General features: G+C 46.9%; 1 protein-coding gene and 1 long non-coding RNA gene across 5 annotated transcripts in view; one reads left to right on the top strand and one right to left on the bottom strand.

The window, feature by feature from the left end:
* Window positions 1-35: 35 nt before the first annotated feature.
* Window positions 36-14,853, top strand: LOC131838651 (uncharacterized). The gene is made up of 3 exons (XR_009356661.1): window positions 36-126; window positions 4,900-4,995; window positions 11,343-14,853. It is a non-coding gene; the product is annotated as an uncharacterized LOC131838651 (long non-coding RNA).
* Window positions 14,609-25,950, bottom strand: part of APLP2 (amyloid beta precursor like protein 2) — an 86,274-nt gene continuing 74,932 nt past the window's right edge. For 2 of the 4 annotated variants that reach the window (XM_059185035.1, XM_059185054.1), the window contains 7 exons: window positions 24,936-25,035; window positions 23,286-23,438; window positions 21,769-21,804; window positions 18,677-18,762; window positions 17,906-17,980; window positions 17,420-17,575; window positions 14,609-16,154 (listed from right to left, as the gene is read on the bottom strand). In XM_059185035.1, the coding sequence (XP_059041018.1) occupies window positions 16,053-16,154; window positions 17,420-17,575; window positions 17,906-17,980; window positions 18,677-18,762; window positions 21,769-21,804; window positions 23,286-23,438; window positions 24,936-25,035 (708 nt within the window). In that variant the 3' untranslated portion in view covers window positions 14,609-16,052. The remainder of the gene's footprint in view (window positions 16,155-17,419; window positions 17,576-17,905; window positions 17,981-18,676; window positions 18,763-21,768; window positions 21,805-23,285; window positions 23,439-24,935; window positions 25,036-25,950) is intronic. The other 2 variants (XM_059185045.1, XM_059185062.1) reach the window with 1 other exon arrangement.

Here is a 25,950-nt window from a genome sequence, read left to right as displayed (position 1 = left end):
CCAGGCCGCCTCTCAGGCTCACCCCTCCCAGGCCTGCCGCCCCCTCGCCCGCTCCCGCCCAGCGCAGAGCCCCGCGCCGCCTCCTCCCCTCGGGGAGAAGGGAAAGAGCAGGCCATGGCCCGGAAGGTGAGTAAAACTCAGCGACCAGCGTGGTGGTGGCCATTAGCATGAACTGTGCCCCGCCCATGTGGGTCCAAGGTGAGTACCGAGGAGCAACGAGAGTGAATCCACCGCTCTCCTCCTCTCCTAGAGGTGACACTTTGCGCCGGGAGACAAGCCTTCTGTCCACCTCCCTGATGCCAGCCATGGTTTCTCTCGCTCTCTCTGGCATCTCTGTGCAGTCTCTACCTTGCTCTATGACTAGGTCTCAATTATAACCCTCCAAACCTAAACAAAAACCAGAACTGCTCCTTGACCCAGCCTCCCCCTCCAGCCACGACCCTCCTTCCCGGTGGTGCCGTGGCCATGGCCGTTGCTGCCTCTTCCCCTCTGCTGGGAGGTCCTTACTGGGATGTGTGTCCAGCTTTCCCTGGCTGGGGGACCAGAGACTCCAGTTGCTCACCAAATGTAATCTTACCGGCTCCTGGTGTTAATTCTTAGGCTTTGACAATTTGGCTACTAAGACAAATCTGGACCTGATGTGACATCATTACAGTCAGGGACTGTCCCATAGTGAGCTTTGAGGCTCCTTTTATGAGGGCTGTTCTATGCTTAGCTAAAGCATCTGTTTGCAATCGCACCTCAACAGAGGTGGCCTCTAGGATATATATGACTAAGGGATGAAACCAATAAGACGACCTCTGAGTGGTCCAACCTTAACAATATCCTGATTACAGAAAGGCAAAAGAGCAGTTAATTAGTTAACAACTGGGGGAAGGGTCTTTCACCGGCATCCTTCACCTACTCCCTACATCCCATACTGATGGATCCCATCCTCAAAGGCTCACCTTCCCTGGATTCTGGTCCTACTTTCTGGCCCCTAAAGGTCAAGGTTCCCAAAGTTGTCTCTTGAGCCTTCCTTCCTATACTTTCTTGACATCTCTAATGGCTTCAGGTAGGTAAATCTGCCTTTCTAATATTGACATCATGAAGGACTGCCTTTCTGCATTAAAAATAGCTCAGAAACTTCTCCATTTGTGTTCTACCGGTATTACACAGGCAACAAATATAACTGAGCACATGGTATATGCTCAGCAGTGTTGTAGGTACTGGGAAACAATAAACAAAATAAAAATCTGTGCTTTGCAATCCACAAGCCCCAAACTTCCTTCCCAGGCTTGACCATCTTCCACGCTTTCCTCGGGCTGTAATAGAAGTCTTCTAGACTCAAAATCTTGGAATTATCTTGGACTCGCTATCTTTTTACACCTTGTATCTAATTTGTTCCAAATCTGGCCAAGTCTTTCTCTCCAAGACCTGATAGGGATAGCCCTTTCTTTCCTCCCTCCTTCAAAGACCGCTTGAGGGGCGCCTGGGTGGCTCAGTGGGTTAAGCTGCTGCCTTCGGCTCAGGTCATGATCTCAGGGTCCTGGAATCGAGTCCCGCATCGGGCTCTCTGCTCAGCAGGGAGCCTGCTTCCTCCTCTCTCTCTCTGCCTGCCTCTCTGCCTACTTGTAATCTCTCCGTGTCAAATAAATAAATAAATCTTAAAAAAAAAAAAAAAAGACCGCTTGAATAAAAGCCCTCATCACCCTTTTCCTGGATTTGTGTAAGAAGCAAAGGGATCTCCTGTCTCCAGTTTGCTCCCCTCTGATCCCTCCTGCATACAGCGCCATTACCCTTCCTAAGACGCAGCTTTTGTAAAACCTTCCCTGTCTTTTGGATCAAATCCATCCTCCTTAGCATGGCTCGCACAGTGTCACCCATCTTCCTTTGCAACCCCATTGCCGAGCATTCCTGTTTGGACCCGGTCTCTGCAAGCAGACCTCCCCACATGTGCTCCTCTCCTAATGCTCCTCGTGCACAGAAAAGCCCTTCTCCTTCACACCCGTCTCTGCACATGGGGGCAGAGTCGCTCACGGTAGTTATGAGTGTGTTGTCATTGTTCACAGGGTGTTTTTAGTTTTCTGCCTTGGGCACGGGCTAGGATTGCACTCCCTCTCCTTTGAAGTCAGGTGTGGTCATATGGCCAGCTGTGGACAAGGAATTGTTAAATGAGGAGGTAAACACCACTTCCAGGTAGTAGCGTAAAGAGGGAATACACAGTGCCATGCCCTCTTCCCCAGTGAAGTACGAGTTCAGGTAAGACCTTCACTCACCCGGTGATCCGAAACGGCTGCAGTGAGCAGAGCCTCTTGGTGATTGACGGGCTTTGGCTGCGGAGACTGAATGGGAAGCCAGCTTTTGGGGACAGTAGGCCCCTGGTAGTTGAGGGTTGTTCGATATTGCGACAAGCCTAGCCCACCCTAATATATTACCTCCTCCATGAGGCTTTCCTTCCCTCTAAACCAGGACTGGGTCTCCTTGGACCTTTTTCATGGAATGCATCACCTTTCCTTGGCATTTTTGTCAGTGTCTTACTCACCTTTGAGTCTCTGAGCTCAGATTGCACCAGCACTATTGCTCGGGGCAACTTAATAAATGGGAAATAAGTCTGCCACTGTCCGTAGAACACATTCCATAGCTACCTAGAAGATATCAAGAATAATTTCCTGCATATCAGGACATGGTCACCAACGGTTTTTTTTAGGCGCTGGGGTTACTAATGATGCAACAGGCTTCAGTTAGTGTGGGTGATTGACAGCAAGCCAGATCCGAGGCGAGAGAAGTGAGACAGTGTGCATGGAGCTAAACTCATCTCTTAGCTCCTGGAGCTAAGAAGTGCCTTGCCCACAGAAGGCCCATGGGGAAGGTACCACTGAACACAATACACATGCAAGGCATTGACTCTGATTCCAGATTACGAGGAGGCCATGCAGACCGACACCCTTCTCTGTGGTCACTGTCACGTCCATTTACATTAAACCAATCCTCATAAAATTATACTAAGTGAGATAAGTGTTTTTATTCCCAAATTATAAGGAAAGAAAGCCAAGAGCAGGCAACTCACGACCGTGAGACACCCAGAGGATGTAGCCAGGTTCTCACACTCTGAAGGGGTAAATCCAGACTCAAACTCAGTTGGAGACCAGGGTCATTCATCGGTCTCAATGACCAACTCACACAGACTCAGACATTCCCACTCCAAAGCGGCCAGCCATGTCATGGGTCAGTCTTTCTCATACTGACCCCAGGACCCTGTCTGCTGGGGAAGTCAGTTCCATGCCCCTGGGACACCCCCCACCCCCCGCCGCCACCTTTCCAATTACCCCACTGTCCTTGGGGCCAGAGCCACTTAGAGCTTGTACAAGTGTGGACCTGACCACAGGCCAGAAAACAGGTTTCAGCTGGTGATACCGTGGGAGACAGTGGGGCCACATCCGGTAGACCCAGCCCAGCCCCAGTTTAAAATCACAGAGCCCTGTTCCGGTCCAAGATGGCAAGCACAGGGGGGGAAGCGCCACTGAAGCAGATTGTGCCAGGCCTGCAGGCCAATCCCACCCCTGCCAGGAGAAGTTTGCAGACAAGGAGTGTGGGGCATGGGGGAGGTTTCGCATAAACAGGGTAGAGCAGGGTGAACCAGCTACGGAGCCACCATCCATGAATGTAGCCACATCTTCTGGAACAACGGGGTTGATTGGCATCTACTGCCACCTTGGGTTTTGTGCTGCTGCGGCTCTAGCCATTCCCTGTGGAAGGTGGAAACGCACTTTTTAAATACGAGTTTTTAGTAGCCAATGTGTGATTCTGCCTTCTCTCCGCACGACCACTTCACCACACCCCACTTTTTCTCCTTCTCCTGCAGAAATCCAAATTCATCTGAATTATCACTCTGTGAAACTTTCTCCAGGCGTATTAATCTCTTCTTCCTCAGTTCTCCCAGAAATCTGTACACCAACACCAGAGCTTGCTTTAGGGGCCATTTGGTTGTCCCGGTCCCGGGAAGAGCTCTTTAAATGTCGTTGCAGGACAGAATGCGCAAAGACCTTCCATGAAGCTGATGGGAATGTCAGGGTATCGAGCCCTTGCTCCAGCTTCTGTTCTTGGGTTTCTTTGTGTACAGTTTAAGAATAAGAGTATTGGGGTGCCTGGGTGGCTCAGTGGGTTAATGCCTCTGCCTTCAGCTCAGGTCATGATCTCAGGGTCCTGGGACCGAGACCCGCATCGGGTTCTCTGCTCAGTGGGGAGCCTGCTTCCTCCTCTCTCTCTGCCTGCCTTTCTGCCTACTTGGATCTCTGTCTGTCAAATAAATAAATAAAATCTTTTAAAAATTAAAAAAAAAAAGAATAAGAGTATTTACCTCATATATCATGATTTTATGAGAATTAGACCTAATGGGTTTACTGTAACAACATAGGGTTACACTCGTCGCTCTGTCACATACAGCACGCTCTCAGGAAGTCAACCTGACAACAGTGATTGTAGAGAAGGGTCTCAGCCTGCATTTCTTCCTCTTAATATGGAGCGGCATTAAAGGCACTGCATGCAATTTGCATTCAAATGATAGCACCCAATGCTTCCTGTGTCAGGGCGTTTATGGGCTCATCAGATAAGTGGTGATGGGGCACCTGGGTGGCTCAGTGGGTTAAGCCTCTGCCTTCGACTCAGGTCATGATCCCAGGGTCCGGGATCGAGCCCCGCTTCGGGCTCTCTGCTCAGCAGGGAGCCTGCTTCCCCCTCTCTCTCTGCCTGCCTCTCTGCCTACGTATGATGTCTCTCTCTGTATCAAATAAATAAATAAAATCTTAAAAAAAAAAAAAAAGATAAGTGGTGATGTTCTAGGAAGCCAGGAAGCAACGTGAGACACTCCTTTCCTAGCAGAACAGCAAGTTTTATTTATTTTTTATTTATTTATTTTAGGCAAGCTCTAGGCCTGGTGTGGAACTTGAACTCATGACCCTGAGACAAAGAGTCACATACTCTAACGACTGAGCCACCCAGGCACCGCTTTCTCAAGTATGTTTTTTTTTCTTTTTTGAAGGGAAGATTGCTTCATACATGGTGGTATGTTTCCACCTGGCCGGTTGTCTTATATTTCCAGCTTCATGCTTAGATTCTAAATTCAGGAAACGTGGAGAGTAACATTTCAGGTTATCATGTCTTGTTTATTTACTGACTGAAGTACCGCTGTAGGGCGAAATTTCCCGTCAAAGCGGTGGGGGGAGGTGGGTAACATTTGCATTGGAAAGGAAGGATAAAGGCCCGAATCTTTCCCTTTATTTGGCAGTTTTCAAAATAGTTAATTCCCTAACATCTTCTAAAAGGAACAATTGGTGTTTGTTGGCTTGTTTTTGTGTTATTGTGAATTCTTGGATGTTTAAATATATGTATTATGTTTTGGTTCATTGTCATTTTTATGGTTAGTGATGTTCACATTGTCCTCTCTTTGAGGAGCAGGAGCCTCTTTTTTTTTTTTTTAAGTCATCTCCTTGCCCAGCACGAGCCCACCATGGGGCCGGAACTCACGAGCCTGAGATCAAGACTTAGCTGAGACTGAGAGTCAGACACTTAACCAACTGAGCCACCCAGGTGCCCCGAGTGGGAGCCTCTCTAATTGGCTGGGACTTCTGACTCAATTCTACTCATCTTTGATCATTTATTTGCTTTCTGGTAAGAGTTCTAGGTTCTTCTTTTATACTCATTCCCTGCGCAGACAGGCAATCGGCCATTTCTTCAAGACATTCTACTGTCCTTTTTAGTGAGAAATGGTATTTCAAGACAATCACCGGGGCGCAAGGAATATTTATGACTACTAAGTTGGTCACTGCTTCTGGGGCTTTTGGTGATGGACAAAGCTGGGAGTTTTTTAAAGAGATAAAATACCCCAAAAATCTAATTAAATTTAAAAAAAGAGATAAGGGGTGCCTGGGTGGCTCAGTGGGTTAAAGCCTCTGCTGTCGGCTCAGGTCATGATCCTAGGGTCCTGGGATCGAGCCCCACATCAGGCTCTCTGCTTGGTGGGGAGCCTGCTTCCTCCTCTCTCACTGCCTGCCTCTCTGCCTACTTGTGATCTCTGTCTGTCAAATAAATAAATAAATAATCTTTTTAAAAAAATAAATAAATAAAGAGATAAAATGCTCAACAAATTCATCTGGATATTTCCAGTGCAAATTTAGGACCACTAGGTATCAACAGAACTTATTCTTGTGTCTGTATTTTTCCCCCACACTGAGTCCTCGTTCCCATGTCACTTTTTTTCTTTTGCCCGATCTTCGTTGTTCAATGAAGGTCACAAGTACAATTTTCTCATTAGAGTTCAGTGACTTTGTTTTTAATCGAGTTTTTGTCAACTTGCCAATTTACGAACAACATTATACCCTAACTAATTTGAGAGAAAATAAAAAGAGGCAATTATTAAAAGATCTTAGTGAGTTCATAGAATTTCTGGGAGGGCCAGAGAGGCAAGAGGAAAGACAGCCAGGACCTAGGCCAGTCACCACACAAGGAAGCCCCCCAACTCCCACTGGGTCCGGGGAGATAGCGTTACAGCTCTGTCCCAGTGAGACTCATCCTGCAGGCCAGTACCCCCCCACACCCTCTGGTGCCCCAGAGCTGCCTGCCTCTGCTGTTACTTGAGCCAGAGAGTGACGTGTGTCCTTTCTTTGTTCCTTCTTGAATAAGTCTCCTGTGAGTGCATCTCATTGGCAGTCCCGAGTTAGATCTGGGTCCTACCTACAAACCAGCTGAAAAGTCGAGTTCTGTTTCCTGTCTTGGGCAGGCAGGACTTGAAATCCTCCAAATAAAGGAGGGCTGCTCAAAAGATGCCCTGCCGTCTATGAACTAGGCAGTTGCAGGTGTTCTGAGCTGGTCGTCTGGAATGTGCCCTCCAAGCCTTTCTGAAAGGCATTTTATTCACCCCAGGCTACTACTTCTGTCTAGACAGCACCATTGAGCACTTTCTTCTGTCTGACTTCCCCTGCCCTATCCTTATCACCCACACATCCAAGTTCACCCCTTCTTCCATCTGGTGTGTGGAGCTATGCCCTAGCCTACTACTCCCTGACCCACACCGCTGCATGGGGCCTCCATGGGCTTTTTCGAAAAATCAAAGTACCCTGACTCATGTGCTTACATTCTGAGTTTGGTGCTCATGGGTCTACTTAAAGGAACTTGAGTTTTAATCAACTAATGTAAGCATATGTGCATGTGGCTTTAGAGATTCTTGCAAAATATTATCTTCACTGCAATTAAGTAAAATACCAGTACTTCAGGTACAGAACAAGAAAATGTCCACGTTTGACATTTGACATTTCTACTCCCAAGACAAACTCTTCAATGGCCACAATAGCCTGATGGTTACAACAGTTATCATCAATTAAGAAGTTGGTTGAAAGGTTCTAAATCATCGAGATCATGGATTTACATCTACTAATAAAGATACTCCTCACTCTAAGTGTGTTGGGCCTTGAGGTGTTAACAAATATTGTGAGGCCAATGTGATTAATGAGACTTAAAAATTAAATGTCCTGGGTGGCGTAGTTCGTTGGATGCTAACTCTTGACCTCAGCTCTTTTTTTTTTTTTTAGATTTTATTTATTTATTTGACAGACAGAGATTACAAGTAGGCAGAGAGGCAGGCAGAGAGAGAGAGAGAGAAGCGGAAGCAGGCTCCCCGCCGAGCAGAGAGCCCTGGACCCTGGCAGAGGCTTTAACCCACTGAGCCACCCAGGCACCCCTCTCAGCTCAGGTCTTGATCTCAGGGTCATGGGCTCAGACCCTGCAATCAATCAATCAGTCAATATCCACTACATGAATACAAGCCACTGCATTCTTTTTAGTGCTTAAAGTCATGCAATACTCAATTTAGTAATTTACAAAATTTCATTAAGGAATGATAAATGTACAGCTTGAGGTTCTTAATTACAGCAAAGACACTACAGAATCACTTTTTCAAAATGGCTGAAATAATACAAAGAAAACAGCAGGCAACACTATAATTCATTCTTCTATCAGTAAATGCTGTTGGAAGATTCACAGACTTGAAGAAACGAGCAAAAAAACAATGTTAGTGTATGGAAGCTTTGGATGGAAGTACAGATGTTTCTATCACAACCCAGTTTATGACATAGTGTTTACCAGTTGTTTTATTTTATTTTTTTAAAAGATTTTATTTATTTGCCAGAGAGAGAGCGCACACACACAAGCAGGGGGAGAGGGGACAGAGGGAGAAGCAGGCTCCCTGCTGAGCAAGGAACCTGAAGCGGGACTTGATCCCAGGACCCTGGGACTGTGATGGAGCTGAAGGCAGATGCTAAATGACTGAGCCACCCAGACATCCTTTGCCAGTTGTTTTAATCATGAAGTACACAAGTACTGTCTCTTGAGTGGGCCCTATGTCCCGGAGAAGATATATTTTCAAGGTGTGTTTTAGGTTTCAATAACATAATAATACCTGGGGAGCCTGTCTACCTCAAAGAGAAGAGCACGCTACTCTTGATCTCAGGGCTGTGAGTTTAAGCCCTATGTTGGGTATAGAGAAAAAAATAAATTTAGAAAGATAGCTCTCGGAGAACCTGGGTGGCTCAGTGGGTTAAGCGTCCAACTCTTGATTTTTACTTAGGTCATGATCTCAGGGCCGTGAGGCTGAGCCCTGCATTGGGCTCCTAGCTGGATGTGGAGTCTGCTTAAGATTCACTCTCTCCCTCTCCCCATCCCCTCAATCCCTCTCTCTAAAAAAAGAAAAAAAAATAGCTTTTATACTTTAATAATACCTAACATTCACTGAGCACTTGCTCTGCCCTGGGCACTGGTCCATGTTTCAGAGCTTTTCCTGTGGTCACTCACTCCTAACCCAATGTGGTAAGCACCATCACTATACCCATTTTTTCCGATGGGGAAACCAAGGCACAGAGCAGTTAGATAACTTTCTCAAAGTCCCCTAGCTAGTAGGTGGCCAAATTACGAGAAGAACCAGCCAGTTTGGACTTCAGAATTCCCACATGTAGCATTATAATTGCCTCTTGCATTTTATCTGTGTTTTATGGGAAAAATGGATTATGAAAAATCTCAGAAAATATAATGCTATTGGATTGGCTTCTTTGGTTAGAATAAAGAAATATATCCAGATAAAGTTCTGGAGCTAGCCCACGTGAAAACCTTAAATGCACAGTATGTTATGAAATGTCTTCAATGTAGTTATTTTGATAAAATCAGAAACATTTAAAATATGGAAGCATCTTTGCAATATTTTAAAATAGGATTAGAAGTGACCAAGAAAACATTTTGTCCCACGCAGAGATTCGTCTTGCAACAAAGTACTTAAAAAGTTGTTGAACTTAAAGATGTTGCAGTTTGTTGGTAAGTTTCTAAAGCTAAAAACACCTGTTCCAATTTTTTTCTTTCTTTCTTTTTTTTTTTTAAGTAAGCTCTCCAACCCATGACTCTGAGACCAAGCATCACATGCCCTTTGACTGAGCCAGCTAGGCACTCCCTGATTTGCTTTTTCTAAAGAAGCTCATGCTATGGAGAAATTTGAGAACAAAAAAATCTAGAGAAATTTCCATCACTAGGTTATTTTGTTGTGGACAGTGATGTCTCCCCTTAAAGACCTATTTGTGTACCTAAACTCGGAAACAGAATTGACAGATCAACGGTGCTATAAGAGGCAGAGTCAAAGGGTGCACTTCTCATTCCAGACTGTATGAGGTGTCTCTCTTGGCTTTTTGCTTTTTTAAACAGCTTTATTGAGGTTAATTGACAATCAACTTCACCCATTGAAAGTGTTCACGCTTGTGCATATATCCAACTTATATACCCATAAAACCATCACATCTGATTAAGAACTCTTGGGCTGTCTGGGTGGCTCCATCGGTCAGGTGTCTGCCTTCAGCTCAGGTCCTAGGTCCTGATCTCTGGGTCCTGGGATCGAGCCTCCCACCAGGCTCCCTGCTCAGCAGCGAGTCTGCTTTTTCTTCTCCCTCTGCCCCTCTGCTCAGGCTCTCTCTCAAAAATAAATGAAATCTTTAAAGAAGAAAAGAACTCTTTCAGCTTTGATAGCTATTAAATGATGCAACAAATAGACCTTGAGCCAGACTTGTAATTGCTCTACTTCTAAGTGTTAAAACACAATTTAAAAATAAATATGGAGGAGCATAACTCTCCCCTCCTTAACTGTGGGTGGCACGTAGTGACGTCCTTCCAACAAGGGAATGGGGGTTGGTGAGAGTATCTTCTCAGAAGAGATACTGACAGAGCCTGCCCCAGCCGGATGAGCAATGTAGTAAGTCATAAGTCATGGGGACGGTATGTACCCTTGACATGGTGTGATGAGCATGGCACTTCGGTGTTCCTCCCCCATAACACAGAACCCTAGGGTCTTACCATGAGAGAAACATCACACAAACCCCCAGTGGAGGGGTATCCTACAAAATACCTGACCTGCACTCCTCAAAATGGTCAAAATTGTCAAAGATAAGGGAAGTCTGCAATACTGCCATAGTCGAGAGGAGCTTAAAAAGACACACACACACACACACACACCTAAACAGGACATGGTATCATGAGACAGAAAAAGGACATCAGTAAAAACTAAGGAAACCTGAATCAACTGTGGACTTTGGTGGCAAGAGAATCAAAGTGATCACTTCGCTTGCACCGAAGCTTGTAATATTTCCTGGACCCAAGAGGCTCTATTAAATAACATTTGGAAAAAATAATTGTCTTTTTTTATGCTTTCCAAGTTTCTGTTTATGACTTTATATATATCTAATTTTAAAATAACTATACATATAGGGCACCCATCAAAAATGTGCTCAGGATGGATGTTGGTGTTCTAACCAACGGTTGTGACCGACTTCAGTATCTTAAGTTCATTTGGACCTGGGTTAATTTAGCCAAAGAATTTCTTTTTTTTTTTTTTTTTTTTTAAAAGATTTTATTTATTTATTTGACAGAGAGAAATCACAAGTAGGCAGGCAGAGAGGCAGGCAGAGAGAGAGGAAGGGAAGCAGGCCCCCTGCTGAGCAGAGAGCCCGATGTGGGACTCAATCCCAGGACCCTGAGATCATGACCTGAGCCGAAGGCAGCGGCTTAACCCACTGAGCCACCCAGGCGTCCCTAGCCAAAGAATTTCTGAAGATGCTCCAAGCCGTGCCTTGTCCATTTCAAGGATCCAGAAACAAGTTATTTGTGAATTGATTATGTCTCTTGTCCCATCCTCTGCACATCTTGGCTTCCCACAGTGGTTTCCCAATAATAACCTCCAATTTTTAAGAAGTTCTAGACATAAGTATCTCCAGACAGAGTACCCCAAGGCTCTATGCTCTTATTTTATTTTTTTAAGATTTTATTTATTTATTTGACAGAGAGACAGAGAGAGAGCATGAGAGGAGAGAAGGTCAGAGGGAGAAGCAGACTCCTTGCTGAGCAGGGAGCCTGATGCGGGACTCGATCCCAGGACTCCAGGATCACGACCTGAGCTGAAGGAGTCGCCCAACCAGCCAAGCCACCCAGGTGCCCAAGATGCTCTTATTTTAGAAGAACCACTTTACCTTTTGTCCCAGAGGAAAGAACCTGCTGCACGTACCACAGACTTGGTTCTGCACTAAAGAGCACTGTGACCTTGTGGTCATGATTCAACTGTGAAATGAGAGATGCCATGAGGGCCTTTCTAGTTCCTTCTGTCCATTTTCTCCATGTCCATCACTTCTAATGAGTGAGGTGAGACAGAAGGTTGCTTGAGAGGGAGCCTCTGGGCTTTCCCCCAATCTGAGAGACTCGTGGCCTCCTAATAAGTGTCTCCCAGTGTAAGGGTATCAGTGTGACAGCAGGTGAAACCAGAGGAGGCCGCCAGGACACCTGCACTGGCTCTGAACTCGACTGCTAGGTTCTGATTTGTACCGGAGCAGACAGGGAAATAGGACCAAATTCAGCTGGGAGCTGCTGGCACCAGAGGCCGACAAGGTGGGCAGGGCCACATTCCTCAGAAGGCAGAGCTGAGTCACCAAGGCAGAAACCAGGCTATGAGTAAGTTTCTCTCAGTCCTCAAACAGAAGCCGGGGCCACCAGGGAGCAGAGTGGAGCTGGCGAGGGTGAGGCCGGCTGGACAGTCTGGGCTGGACACACGCCTCATTGCCATGGGCGTCTCCTTTCAAAATGAAAAAACAGACTCTTTCTAGCTACTCTATCTGGAGATCTGTATCAGTCCAAGATGAGGGAGGTATGCGAGCTCATTGCCAGCACATTTGAGTTTAACCCACCTCTTTACCGACCCTGTTTGGGCAACGGATGTGTAAAGGGAAACACTGCAATTTCACCTGCCCCAAGCTCCCCAGGGCCCATCGTCAACAGGAGTGATGGCAATGGATCAAAGTCTCACTAGCTAACCTGCCGGATGGGTCCTAGTCGACTGGCACCAGGCTGTGGGGTGACCCCAGGGACCATTGTCCTCCAGGACCAACGCACAGCGAGCGAGAGAATTACTGTTAACAGCGCTGAGCTTGGATCTCTGCTCTATCCCTTAGCAGCCAAAAGACCTCAGCTCTCTCCAAGATAAGAATACCCGCACTATAAAGGTTAAGACAATTAAAGGAGGCTGTGCCTGCAGAGCAGCTAGCAGATGGCAAGCCCAAAAATAAATTAAACTGGTCTGTTCGATCTGGAACCAGATAAGGAATGCTCCGTCTACATTTTCCAGCTGATACTGCAGAAGGTCAAGTGACAATATTTTGGAGATCACTCTGCCAGAAGCTCGCTTTAAGAATTAAAAGTTTCAGGGCGCCTGGGTGGCTCAGTGGGTTAAGCCTCTGCCTTTGGCGCAGGTCATGATCTCAGGGTCCTGGGATTGAGCCACACATCAGGCTCTCTGCTCAGCGGGGAGCCTGCTTCCCCCCCTCTCTCTGCCTGCCTCTTCCTACTTGTGATCTCTGTCAAATAAAATCTTTTAAGTTTTGGGGTGCCTGGGTGGCTCAGTTGGTTGGGTGGCTAACTGCCTTTGGCTCAGGTCATGATCCTGCAGTCCTGGGATCCAGTCCTGCATCCCCCCCCCCTTTACTCAGCAGGGAGTCTGCTGCTCCCTCTGACCTTCCCCCTTCTCATGCTTGCTCTCTCTCTCCCTCTCTCTCAAATAAATAAAACCTTTAGGGAAAAAAAAAAAAAGAATTAGAATTAGAAGTTTCGGTTTTTTTCATGGCTTTCCTGGCAGCAATCTGAGTAGTCAAGGGAGGAGGAAGAGGCAGACAGGGAAGTGCCGATGGTTACAAAGCAGCAGCCTGTTCAACGAGTGTGTCCCACGGTGCTTCCTGGCCCCAGGTTTGTAAAATACACGGTCATTATATTTGAGCATCCTAAGCAAGATGCATGCATCATATATGTACACATGAATATTTACAGACATACATGAAATGTTACCTTCACTGCACTATGCATGTAAACCAGCATTATGCTCATTTAGGGTGGACTCTAACATTAGCCCCTGAGTTTACTCTCACACATGTAGCCAGACACTAAAAATACTTAAAACACCAATGAAAACCACCCCCAGACACAAAGCTCTGTAGGCAGAGGTCAGAGAAAAAAAAACCCTTCAGTGAGAAAACAGCACCTCCTAGTGGCAGGTCATTAAAGAAACAGAAGTCAAGGCTGGAAAACACCTCTGAAAATCCAGCCACAAATCCGACTCCTTGTTTCCAGTTTCAAAAAGAAGTCTCATATTAATAAATATCAGTAACCCAAATTCAATTTTGTTGGGCAAAACACTCAGCTAACTTTCCCTCTTACTTTTTAAACTAACCATGATCAAATAAATGATTGCTACAGATTTACAGGAAGTCAGTAACAGGAAGTCAATAGTAATTTTTTTTTTGGTCAATAGTAAAATTAAAGTGTCATGTGTAAACTCAGACTTGTCTTTGTGAAAAGGGATTAAGAGAAATAGTAAACTAAAGCAAGCAGCTCTTCTGAAATTTTACTTACAAAATTCACCAAAAAGGCTGCAAGATAAAAAGCAAAGCAAGCCCTCAGATTATAGACTGAAACTACATGGGAAATTTTGAAGAAAAAAAAATCAGAGAAGTCCAACCAAATTAGCATTTTAGAAAACTTAAAACATGGTGGAGGAAATTAATGGAAATAATAATGAAAGAATAGTTCCCTTGGTTTTCATTTTTTTAATAAAGATTTTTTTTTAAGATTTTTATTTATCTATTTGTCAGAAGCACAGACAACTACAGGCAGAACAGGCAGAGCAGGCAGAGGGAGAAGCAGGCTCCCTGCTGAGCAAGGAGCCTGATGTGCGACTTGATCACAGGACCTTGGGATCATGACCTGAGCTGAAGGCAGACATGAAGACATGACTGAGCCACACAGGCATCCCAGTTTTCATAATCTCTACACTCAACTTGGGGTTCACCACACTGACATCAAGAGTCACTCGCTCTACCGACTGAGCCTGCCAGGAGCCCCTCCCTTAGTTTTTATAAATGAAAAAATGGAATTCAAGCCTAAGAGCCAAATTGCTTGAGTGGCCAGATTTCTGTCCCTGTGGCAGAGCTTGGAACCTTCTAGGGAGGGCAGAATGGCTACCGCGATCATCACGGATTAACACCACGCCAATGAAAACAAGGAGTCTTGGTGGAAGTTAAAGTATTTATTGATGTGTTTCAACTGTACATTCTCCACAAATCAGATTAAGGAGTTTGTAGGTGAAGTTTATCTGTGCATAGTGGGAAGACACATGGATAAGGGAGGAGGGGGGAAGAAAGGAAAAAAAAAAAACCCTAAAAAACAAAAAAACGGTCACAGGGAAATAGAAAAAAATACACCACAGGTTACCAGAACCTCCAGACTAAAATAAAAAAAGGAGAAGAAAGAAAAAAACAGGAAAAAAAAGAAAAACTGTGAGCATCATCAACTATACAAGCATCACGAAGACTCAGGTGAAGGAAACAAAATCTCCAAAGATTTCCACAGTGTCTACAGAGCATTTCGTTACAATGTGGAATATGCTCCTTGCACATAAAGCCAGTCCCACACCTCTCTCCCGGGGTGGGGTGGGGGGAGCGGGGAGGGCCACCCAGTACTGCGGTCTTCTCTGAGCAGCTGAGAGGCAGCTGCCGGGAGGGGGCGGCCAGGGAAGTCAGGGTATAACGGGGAGGGACGAGGCTCAGTGCCTCGGCGAGGTGGGCGGTGGGGGGGGGGGGGTATGTCCAAAGAGGAAAAGACAGCACGTGTGGACGTGACGGGGAAGGGAAGTGAGTAGTAAAAAGCTACGGTCAGTCAACGGCAGACAGTGGAAGAACGTCCTATACAAACTACAGGCTAATTTCCGCGGAAGAACTGGATTTAGAAGGAAAGCAGTATGGGCTGCCCTAATCTGTATACAGTAAGCTCCCTAAAAGCCGCCAAACCAAATGCTTTCAGCCTCCTGGGTGACACCAAGTTGCCCAGCACTGGGAAAACCAGACTTCCAAGAACCTGGTCCTCTGACACGATTTTGCGAGGGTCTCATGATGTGCTTGAATGGTCAATGACTGTTCCCGATCACGTTTGGTTTCTGGACAACTTTTTGGAAGCTAGCTCATTGAAAAAGGGAATACTGCCTTAGTTTCTTCTTCTTCTTCTTTTTTTTTTCCCCCTAAGAAAAACCAGGACAGTGAATGAGCCTTAAACAGTGATTTATACAATGCAACTAGGACGGCCTGCACAGACAGTCTATCACTGAAAACCAATATTGTCCATTTACAGAGAGCATATGTGAGACAATACAATAGAAGTAGGATTTCTGATTAATTAAAAAAAAAGAAAACTACATCAGTCAAATATCTGCAATAGATTTTTTTTCATTTCATTTAAGGTTTATATATCATATAGTTATATTAACATTTTTCACCCATTTAAAAGAATGGACATTGTGATTCTACAGTAGTATTTTATAGTCTTAATGATCCAGGAGGTCCGAATGGAAGCTGGAATCCTCTGGGAGCAACTGCTGGGCAGGAGTTGCTCCCAAACGTCGGGCCTCCCTCTCCTGGCCCACCTGCAGCGCCCGCTCCGACCGGTGCCGCGCTTCCTCCCGCTTAGATCTGCATCTGCTCTAGGTATTTGTAGGTGGGGTTTTCGTAGCCATGGTTCTGCATCTTGTTCAGGTGGCGCTCTTCTGGCGTGAGCATTGGGTCAACCTGGAAGGACGAAGATGGAAGATCACTGCACTGTCCCAGAAGAGAACCGCACAGGCGATCGGAAGATGGGAGCTGTGTGCTGTGCGGTCCCCCAGGAACCAAAATCTACCTGGTGTCCAACTGCCACTGGGCACAGCGAACCAGAGCTGGTGGCAAGGACACAGGAGGAGGAGGAGGAGGAGGAGGAAAAGAAGGGGGTCAAAGAGGCTGCTGAAACCTGTCCTAAACGCCGAGTCTGAGCAAAAGAAAAGAGTGAACTGAATTTCCTAGCGGCACAGCGCCAACCAAGTCTCAGCTGTGCCGCCAACTGTTCGGGACAGCCTCGGGGAGCAATCCCTGTAAAATAAGGACTGGGACCACATGATCTCTCGGGTCTTTTCTAGCTCAGAAATTCTACTACTAGGCAAGTATCCAGCAGGAGGTGAAACTAAGACACACATCTGGACTGATTTTCCAGAGCACATCACATTCCTTATTTATTGTATTCATTTTCTGGAACCAAGAAATTTGGACATTCCCATCACTCACCTCAAAATGAGTTGTAAGCAGTTCTAATTATGAATCACCAGAAGACGGAACTGAAACGCTCTGCTCTGGCTCTGAATTTCCTGTTGCTTTCTCCCCCCACTTAAAAAAAAAGACTACTGGGACTGAGCCTGGGTGGCTTAGTCAGTTAGGTTGGGGTGGGGTTGGGGGGGCTCTGCTTCTCTCTCTCCCTCTCCCTCTGCCTCTGCCTGCCACTCTCCATGCTCTCTTTCTCCCTCTGTCAAATAAATAAATAAATAAATAAAATCTTTTTAAAAAATGAAAATAAAAATAAAAATACTATTTATTTCATACTTTGAACACTTACTCACGATTGCCACTGTTGCCTTATCTGTCATATACTTGGTTTGCCCCTCAAAAAAACCCAAGTCAACAACAAAAACAAAAATTAAAGAAGGGTATCGACAGTCTTTACTCTCAAATACCTAAATATATCAGAAAGAATGAAACACTAAGGAAATCATCTGAAAAAAGTTTTCACCCTCTGCACCAGAAAACACTCTTTTATGGTTTCCTCACGTTCACAGTCAAAGGCCCAAATTAATGTTAAAATGTGATAGGGACAACATAATTCAGTTGGGGCAAACTTCCAAGACTTGACCTGATAACCAAGTAACTGATTTAACCTATGAAATTGAAATGTTTGAATTCCATAAACCTCCCTGACAGCACAGAGCCAACCATCACCAGCTCGGGGCACAGAAAGGCCTGCTGCTCACCTCCACGATCCCATGGCTGATGGTGCCGTACTGTCTCTTCCTCAGCATCACCAGGCTGATGACGATGACCGTGGCAATGGCCACCGCGATGACCAACAGCCCAATGAGGGCGCTGCTGCTCAGACTGAAGTCCTCCCGCAGGGGCCCCACAGATTCCTACAGTAACAGAACAGATGTGCGACAAGGTCTCGGTGACTCTGCACGGCGGGAGACATGCACTCCAGGAGGGCCAAGCTCCTGGAGAGTCGTGACTCTGAAAACTAAGGGAGTGCCAAGGTCCCGCCTTCCAAGTAACCATCCCCATAACGAGAACTCCCACTTTTCCCAATCTCCACGGAGATCCTAATTTTAGCTTTCTTAGCCCAAAGTATGGAAAAATGGGGATGGGGGCCTTTGAAAGCTTGAAACGCCAGGCATCTCTCCATTTTTCCCTTGAAATGGAAAGAGTGAACTCCTGGCGTTGGGGGTCTGCAGCTGAACACATACCGGCTCTGCCTCCAGGCCGCCAACCCTCTCAGCATTGAAGATCATTTCCTTAACGTCCAAAGTCTCGTCGATGACCTGAAACGGTATGAAGAGGTCAGCAACTGGGTGCACGCGGACATTTAATACAAATGGAGCCGCTTCTTTTCCACTCCATGTATTATATGGTGGAGGGAAGCAGAGTCCTGAGGACACCCACTAACCAAGCAGTTCGTCACCTTCTAAACCCACTCCCCAAACCCCTCAAGGCGGAAGCAAGTGCGGACACAATGTTACTGCATCACAGCCGCCTCCTCAGGGACCTTCCCCTGCATTTCCCTTTAGGTAACCACCAAGGAGAGACATTTCAGGACAGACTACCAAGAAAGCATGTTTAAATATTGAACTCGGTCAAGAATAATCCAGAAAGTGCTCATAGAATAGTAACAGTAGATACAAACCTAAAGCAACAGAAGAGTGAATGTCGACTATATTCCAATTTCAAGTTACTAAATTTCTATACTCACTTGAAAACGGCCTCTCGTATTTGAGATCTGTAGGTGCAAGTCTATAGCAACAGATGAGCTACTGCTGAAAAGTGATTCTTTATCCCTTCTCATACCCAGATGCTCAACACCACAACCGATTTGTGGGAGCAGCTGGAGCCGACCCAATTTCTACCACACGGAAAAGGAACACACGGAGGTTCACCTGGGAAGCGTCCAGAACAATGCCACTCACGCGGATTAGTCTCAAAATTACAACAGGGCAGGGCAGAAGGGAGTGATGGCTCACCATATTTTCATCCACTTTATTCTTACTGTTAATCACTTTCTCCTCAGCACCGATCAGTCCTCCATCCTGCTCTCCCACTCCAGATCCTGTGTTGGGGAGAGATCACAGCAGAGTGTTTCCCAGGCTGGGCTGGCCTCGTGCCAACCTCACGGTAGCAGCAGACCCCCTCCTGAGGGCCGGGGAGCCCTCGCTATCACCTCCCCACCCCATTGCCCACCCCGGCTACATGATATGCTACTTTATTCCCAGCTGTGGGGATGCACTGTGCTCTGTAAGGATGAATGGTACAGGCATTTTTCAGAGGACCGATGGATATAATGGAGGAGGAGAGTGCTTACTTATATCCAGCTTGGAAAAAGTGGAATGCCAGGCTTCAGAAGAGAATGTTTATTGTAATGAAAACAGAAGTGGAGTGAAGGCATTCTAACCCTCACGTGAGATTACCAAGCGCCTGTTATCCCACGACCCGGTACCTCCACACCCTGGGCTCCCTCTGCATGGAGGCACCATCGTACCAGCAATGAATCTGCACGTCTGCCTCAAGCGTCCTATTTTATTCCACAGGCAATTCTTTCCGCCTGAGATACCCTCCTTGCCTGACCTCAAACACTTCCTGTTTGTCCTCCGAGCTGCAGCTCCTCCTGGGAGACATTCCCAGCTTGCGGCACTTAAAATCCTTGTTTATCCTCATTCGTCCTCCTCTGTGTCTCCCACTAGCCTGTCGCCCTCTGAGGGCTTAGGTCACAGATGTCACATCTTCAGTGGGGATCAGAGAAGGAACAGGAAGGAAGCATTCCACAGACAGGGAGAATTCTAAACACGAGGGTGGAAGGTACCTTTCTGTATATGGAGCAAGACTGGCCACACTCCTCTTGTCAAGGTCAGACATCGCCTGAGCCAATGTCACCTGAGCGTGGCACCCCAAATGACAGTATGTGAAGATGTGGCGTGACAAGCCAGCACAAACCCGGCACAGAAGAACGGACGAGCACCCTCCTTATTTCCAGCTCCAAAAAGCGTGGGACTCCTAGTCATCCTCCCGGTTTCTCGTGAATAGTAAGATCACCACTGTATATGCATGTCTGTGATCTGAGCCTTCTACAGAGAGGTCCCCCTGCCAGCACACTCAGCATTCTAAGGGGGCAACGTGGATGTGAGGACGACTCACACCAAAGGACGTGCCAAGCACTGCTGTCCCTGGGCTTGCGAACAGTAACGCTGGGCCCAGCCACAGCCAAGCCTTCCAGCTCACAACCGCACTTGCTCTTGCTGCAGGGTGATGAGTAATAGCTACCCCAGGCGCCGATCACGCGGGCTCGCTAAGGTCTTCACTCATGAGAAGGCAGCCAAAAATAATGCCGGTTTTTCCTAAAGCTTTCACTTCAAAGAGGAATTTCACAACTCGATTCTACGGTGTGTTAAATCAGGGCTGGCTTTTGTAGTCTCAAAATGCCACTGGAACAGTATTACTGCCCGCCTACTACTTGAGAAAGAAGAATCTGGAGAGGTGCTGTCTCAGCAAGAATGCGGACGAATAAGCCTAGTAAACTCTAATCCTTCTGTCACTCCCTCTTCTCTCCTCCATCAGATTTTAAAGGTCACAGGGCAAGATCCTATTTGAAAAGTAACATGGCACTGAACCAACTAATTTCAAGTCCTACTACTAGTCTAGACCATTCTCAAATTCCTCTGGTGGCATAACGCACAGGTTTTCTTAAACACTGACCAAAACCATTTTGATTTTCTAGAAGAGATAAATAAGTGACATTAAGAGAACAAAAACTCATGTTCAAATTATTCCAGCTAATAACAACTGAAGTATGAGGACGAAAGCTAAGTAAACTAGGAAATTCATCTCTAGCTACAAATATCTAGAATGTACTGTTCAGAAGAAAGGGAACAAACACAGTCATCTCCAAGAAGAAGCATATTCAAGTAGAACCAAATCAGGTATTTACATATAAGTGATTTTTACAAGATCTGAACTGCACTCTCATGTTCTGAGGAAAAGCTGTGGCAAAAACCACAACATCAAATTCCTCAAGAACACTGCTCAGTCCAACCACAGTCTGCCAGAGCCAGCAGACAGGGCTCATAAAATACACCCTAAGAACACACTGACCCTAGGACGGCAGACTACCCAACTACCTGGGGAAATTCGGCAACACTATGGAACAGAAACGCATGGGCTTTGAAAACAAAGGAGCTGGGTTCAAATCTGAATTCCTCCATTTCTCAAAGTCATGAGTCTGAGCAAATCCTGCAACCTGGGGCTTCTTTAACCACCCAACCTGTCAGAGAGAGCTAAAACCCGACCATGAGGTATGCTCAGTGCATTAAATGAGAGCAAGCACGTGAGGCCCTCAGAGTGGTGCCTACGGAGTACTAGCACGTTCTGAAGTTTGGACGCTCACTACTGCGCAGCAAGAATTCACTTGTCACAACCTGTTCTGTCCACCAGCTTCTAAGCTTTTGAGGATGGCTACAACTCCGGACAGGAGACAAGTGGGCATCAACAAAGGGCCAGGTACAGTGAAAAGGAAAGGAAAGATGTAGTGGGAGCAGCAGAATGGGGGGGGTTGGGTGGGGGGGAAGAGGTCAAAGAAAACGACTGTCTACCTGCCCCTAAATCAAGCACATTTTAATTATTTTAAAAGATTCTTTTTTAAAGTAAACTCTACACCCAATGTGGGGCTCGAACTCCCAACCTGAAGATCGAGAGTCACAGGCTCTACTGACTGAGCCAGCCAGGCGCACCCGGTGTTATTTTCAAATATAGGAGCAATTCCAGCCAACCTGTTTAAGTTGTATATGCATTTAAAAATCTATCCAGACGAAAATGTTCCACAGAAACATCTGGATTCTCTGGGCATCCAGAAGGAAAGTTTAGGATGGCACCTTATCACCAACACCACTGACACTGGATTCTACGTGGGGGACGCAGGGCTATCTGGCTCCACTCCCAGCCACGCCTGAAGAAATGAGGTGGGAAGATCTCAGGTGATGGGATGACACAGAAAATGAAACTCCCGACACATGGGGGAAGTGAAGAGGAATGAGGTCTTTAAAGGTAACATCTTTGACAGACCAACCTTTTTTCATTGAGTGGTACAACTCCGGCTGAGTGTCTAGCAGAAAGGAAAACAATAAAAAAAAAAAAAATAGCACAAAAAGGAGATTAAGAAAGAAAATGGCTTCTTTCAAAATTCCTATCTGAGAATTTCTCTGTAACGTCAACAGAAAGTAAGCTTCCTTAAAGATATGCCCGAAATACCCCGCAAACAAACCAGGAGGTAAGAGCCGCCGCATATGGACTGGAAGGCAGGAGGGAAAGAACAGGTCTGCCTTGGGTCTTTGGGGGGAAATTTTCTGGGAGAGCCCCAAATTCTTCAGCTGAGCCCACACTTTATTTTTCTGAGGAAATAATAAAGTCAGTATCAACCATGGTTTTCTGAAACAGGGGAAAAGGTCCTAGTTCAGACCTGTGCAAGATGCCCTGGCCCGGAACAAGGTGTGTGAGCACGGCCTACCTACAGGCCCACGGAAGTCCAGCGTTGGGAAGGGTAGGGTTTGGGAACGAAGTGGTATCTCTTTATGTATCTGGCTCCTTTCTCAGATTCTGAGTACCTCAAGGTCACTCACACTGAACTGGTGCTTCTGGGGTAACTGGTTCAGAAGGCATTCAATTAAGGTCTGAAGGCCAAGCTGGATGCTCCCCATGGTCCTCGTTCAGCAGGCGTCTGGCCCGCACCGCTCTATCTGACCACGGGCAGCTGACCACACCCAGGACTGCAGGGGCTCAGATCCTTACTCTCCCCCTACAAGCTACATGACCCCGGGCAGACACTTAACTTCTTTACATCCTGGAATGCCCAAATGAAGACAGTCCCGGGCACCAGGGGTATGATAAGGACTCTAGGGTTGTGGCCACGATTTTCCCTGTCACCCCCATTAGCAGTTAGCGCAGCAGACAAATAAATAGAAACTGATTCCACACCCTGGTCTCAGGGCACCTGGCTCAGCAGCTTGTTTATTTCTGGTGCAGACCCACAGCTTTTAAAGATCCTTTCAGACACTGAGAACCAGCAAGGGAATAGAAGGAAGCATGCCAGACCGGGAGTCACAGCGACAGGACTTCTGATCCCGCCCAACACACCCCTCCGCCCCCCATACCAGAGGTGTCACCTTGAACAAGTCAAGCCTCCTCTGTGGCCTCTCCACGGTCTGCCCCCCCCCACTTGTTATGAAAAGCTGATGACCTCACATAACATGGAAGTGCTATTTCAGCAGCAGAGTGAGGTCCACGTGCAAGGAGTCACACAGTCTGGTGGCAGCTGACAGGACCAGGAGAAAGAGAGGGTTTCACACAAACCATCTATGAAGTGGGAGAGCTACTACTAACCTCATGGGGATCCGGAAGCCAACCACCTGAAGGCCCCCAGCATGGTGCCTGCACACAGCAGACGCTTGGGGAATCCAGTTTCCTTTTCCCTGCCCAGCTGTCCCACCAGGCTCTAAAATGCTCCCTTCAACTTTCTAACTGGGTGCCACACCCTGCCCAGGCCAGCCCCGCCAGCAACTGGGCCGCCAATCGTGCGATCATACACACCTTCGTTCTCAGGTAAGGATGGGAAGGGATGGAAGGGATGGAACGGCGGGATCTCCTCACTTTCCTCGGAGCTCACCCGGACGTCCACGGGCGTCTCGGAGATGGAGGCAGTGAACTGGTCCATGTCGGCCCGCTGCTCCTGAAGCAGCTCGTCTGACAAAGACAGACACGGCAGCGAGTGGCTTTCAGAAATACCGCCAGTGTGAACGAGGCTAAGCTGGTCATTCTGCTGAAGGGAGCATCTCGCCAGCTCACAAGGCAGCAGACGACTCCCTCCTACCTACGACTCTGATTCCATACCACTGCAGAACCCCAGCACCAGGAGCCCAGGGCCCCCATCCCCCCATGCCCCTCTCCTCTAGGAACTCACTCTGGGGCTCAATGGTTTCTTCCCACAGCAGAGATCTGATGCATGCATAGGCCAGGACCCCCAAATCTGTACCTCCAATTTGCTGCCCTGTCCTCTGGCTCACCGGCCAGCCTCCCTTACACCCGCACTTATGTCTAGCAGCAACTTCTATTTTCTCCTGTAGAAAGAGAACGCTTTTCCTCAGTAAAGGGGCGCCACCGTCCTCGCTGCTGACAGTGGAAGCCTGGGCCCTGCCCTCAGTGTTTCCTGTCCCTCTGCCCAGCAGCACAGCAGGCTCACCCCTCCTCTGCCACGTGCCCTTCAGACCCATCTCTGTATTTCCTCCATGACTATCACACTGCATTTCTCGCCTGGATGTTTACAATGGCTTCCTGGCAAGTTTGTCATTTTAATACCACACAGCAGCCAATGAATTTTTTTTTTAAATTCCTGTTCTTTTTTAAAGCATAATACAGATCTAGTCACTCCCTAGTTTAAAACCCTCTAAAGGCTGTTCTCCTAGAATAAAACCCACACTCCTTGATTTTGCTAAAATCTCTGCAAATTGGCCTCTGCTAACTTCTTTAGCCCCCTTACTCCCTCAGTGTTCCAGTCGATCTACTCAAATGTGTCCACCTGACTAAAGCTTCAGGCAGCTGCAGGAGTCTTTCCTCCGCTCACCGTGTCCTGCCCCTCAGGATCTTTGCGCAGGAGGCTCCTTCTCATCACGTGGATCCCAGGCTACTGTGCTGACACAGCCTCCCCGACGACCCAGCTACTCTCCGCCGCTCCACTCTGTTCTCCCCACCACGTGGCACCCCTTGTCTTGTTTTCCTGACTCCCCTACTGTAACATGACCTCCTGGACAGACCGACTGCTGTCTGTGACACACAGCAGACATTGTGTTTGCCAAATAAACGAAGAAGATGAAGAGCACGAAGAGGGAGGGAAGTGAGAACGTGTGTAAAGCAGGTGCCTTAACTGCAAGGAAGGAGTTAAGGAGGAAAAGGGCAACAGGAAGCTCCCCAGGTGCCCCGCAATTTCACACCTTGGAGTTTTTCTTCCGGTCACAGAGTCAAGGTCAAGAAACTCAAGGCTCTGTGGCTCCCAGCCAGTGCATCTGTCCGGGGTTACTCCCTGACCTTGCCACGTAAGCTCTAGTGAATTTGAGACTTAAAACCTGGTGGCTAATGCCTGGCTTCCCAGCCCTGGATGCCCCGATTTCTGTCATCTTGCACTGCTGACACCCCTGAGCCTCAGCCGGAAGTCCCACTGGACCTCGAGACAAACCCAACACCCACCAATTTCCTCTTGGATTTCTTGGGCTACGTAAGGTACTTTGTAGAGCAGGGAGAGGCTCTGGTTCCTTCTTTCTTCAATCACATGGAGATGTGTCATCACCTGGAGGCACAGAACGGCAGAGCGGCCTTGTTACCAACAGAGCCAGGCCCAGAGCAAACTTGGCAGATGCTCACTTCCTCAAAGATCAGCTGAAAACGTATATTCTCCACAAAGCCCAGCAAAGCAGCTGGCCAGAGGAAATGTACCCAACCCCACCCTGACTTACTGACCCCTACGTACAACAGTCCCCCCCTTATCTGCGGGGCCTATGTTCCAAGACCTCCCCTGGATGCCTGAAACTGCAGACAGTACCGACCCCCATGTACACTGGGTTTTCTTCCAACGCATACATACCTAGAACAAAACTCAATTTATAAACTAGGCACAATAAAAATAACCAGCAATAAAAAAGAACAATCATACTATAATAAAAGGGATTTAATGTGGTCTCTCTCTCAAAATACCTTCTTGCACTGTTACCCTTCTTCTTGTGATGATGTGAGAAAATGCTATGTGAGTTGACATGAGGGGAATGACAGAGGCCCTGTGAATAAAGTTAGGCTCCTACTGACCTCCTGAGGGTAAGGGGCAGGGAGGGGGGGGAATAATTCGCTTCTGGGCTGCAGCTGACTGTAGGTAACTAAGACTACAGAGAGTGAAGCCTCAAATTGGGGGCAGCACACTGCTGTAGAAGACTATGTTTAGACTGTATGTAATACCCCTTGACGATCTGAGAATTTATCCAGAGAATGCTTGGAGTTAAAAGAAAAAATATTTTAAAATTTACTCTAGGCAGTTACTGATTTGATTTTTATACAATGCACTTAGTAACTGTATTAATCGAGAGTAAAAAGCACCCTAAATTATACGATGCCAGATACTCAGTAAGGTTTTGCTGAGTGACAGATGGAGGGAGTCCATTCTTACCACTGGTCAGACTGGATGGAGTAAAAAGAGAATGAAATCATGAGCTGG

This window comes from Mustela lutreola, chromosome 1 (assembly GCF_030435805.1).
Source record: "Mustela lutreola isolate mMusLut2 chromosome 1, mMusLut2.pri, whole genome shotgun sequence".
NCBI lineage: Eukaryota > Metazoa > Chordata > Mammalia > Carnivora > Mustelidae > Mustela > Mustela lutreola.
This window is presented reverse-complemented; position numbering and strand designations above follow the sequence as displayed.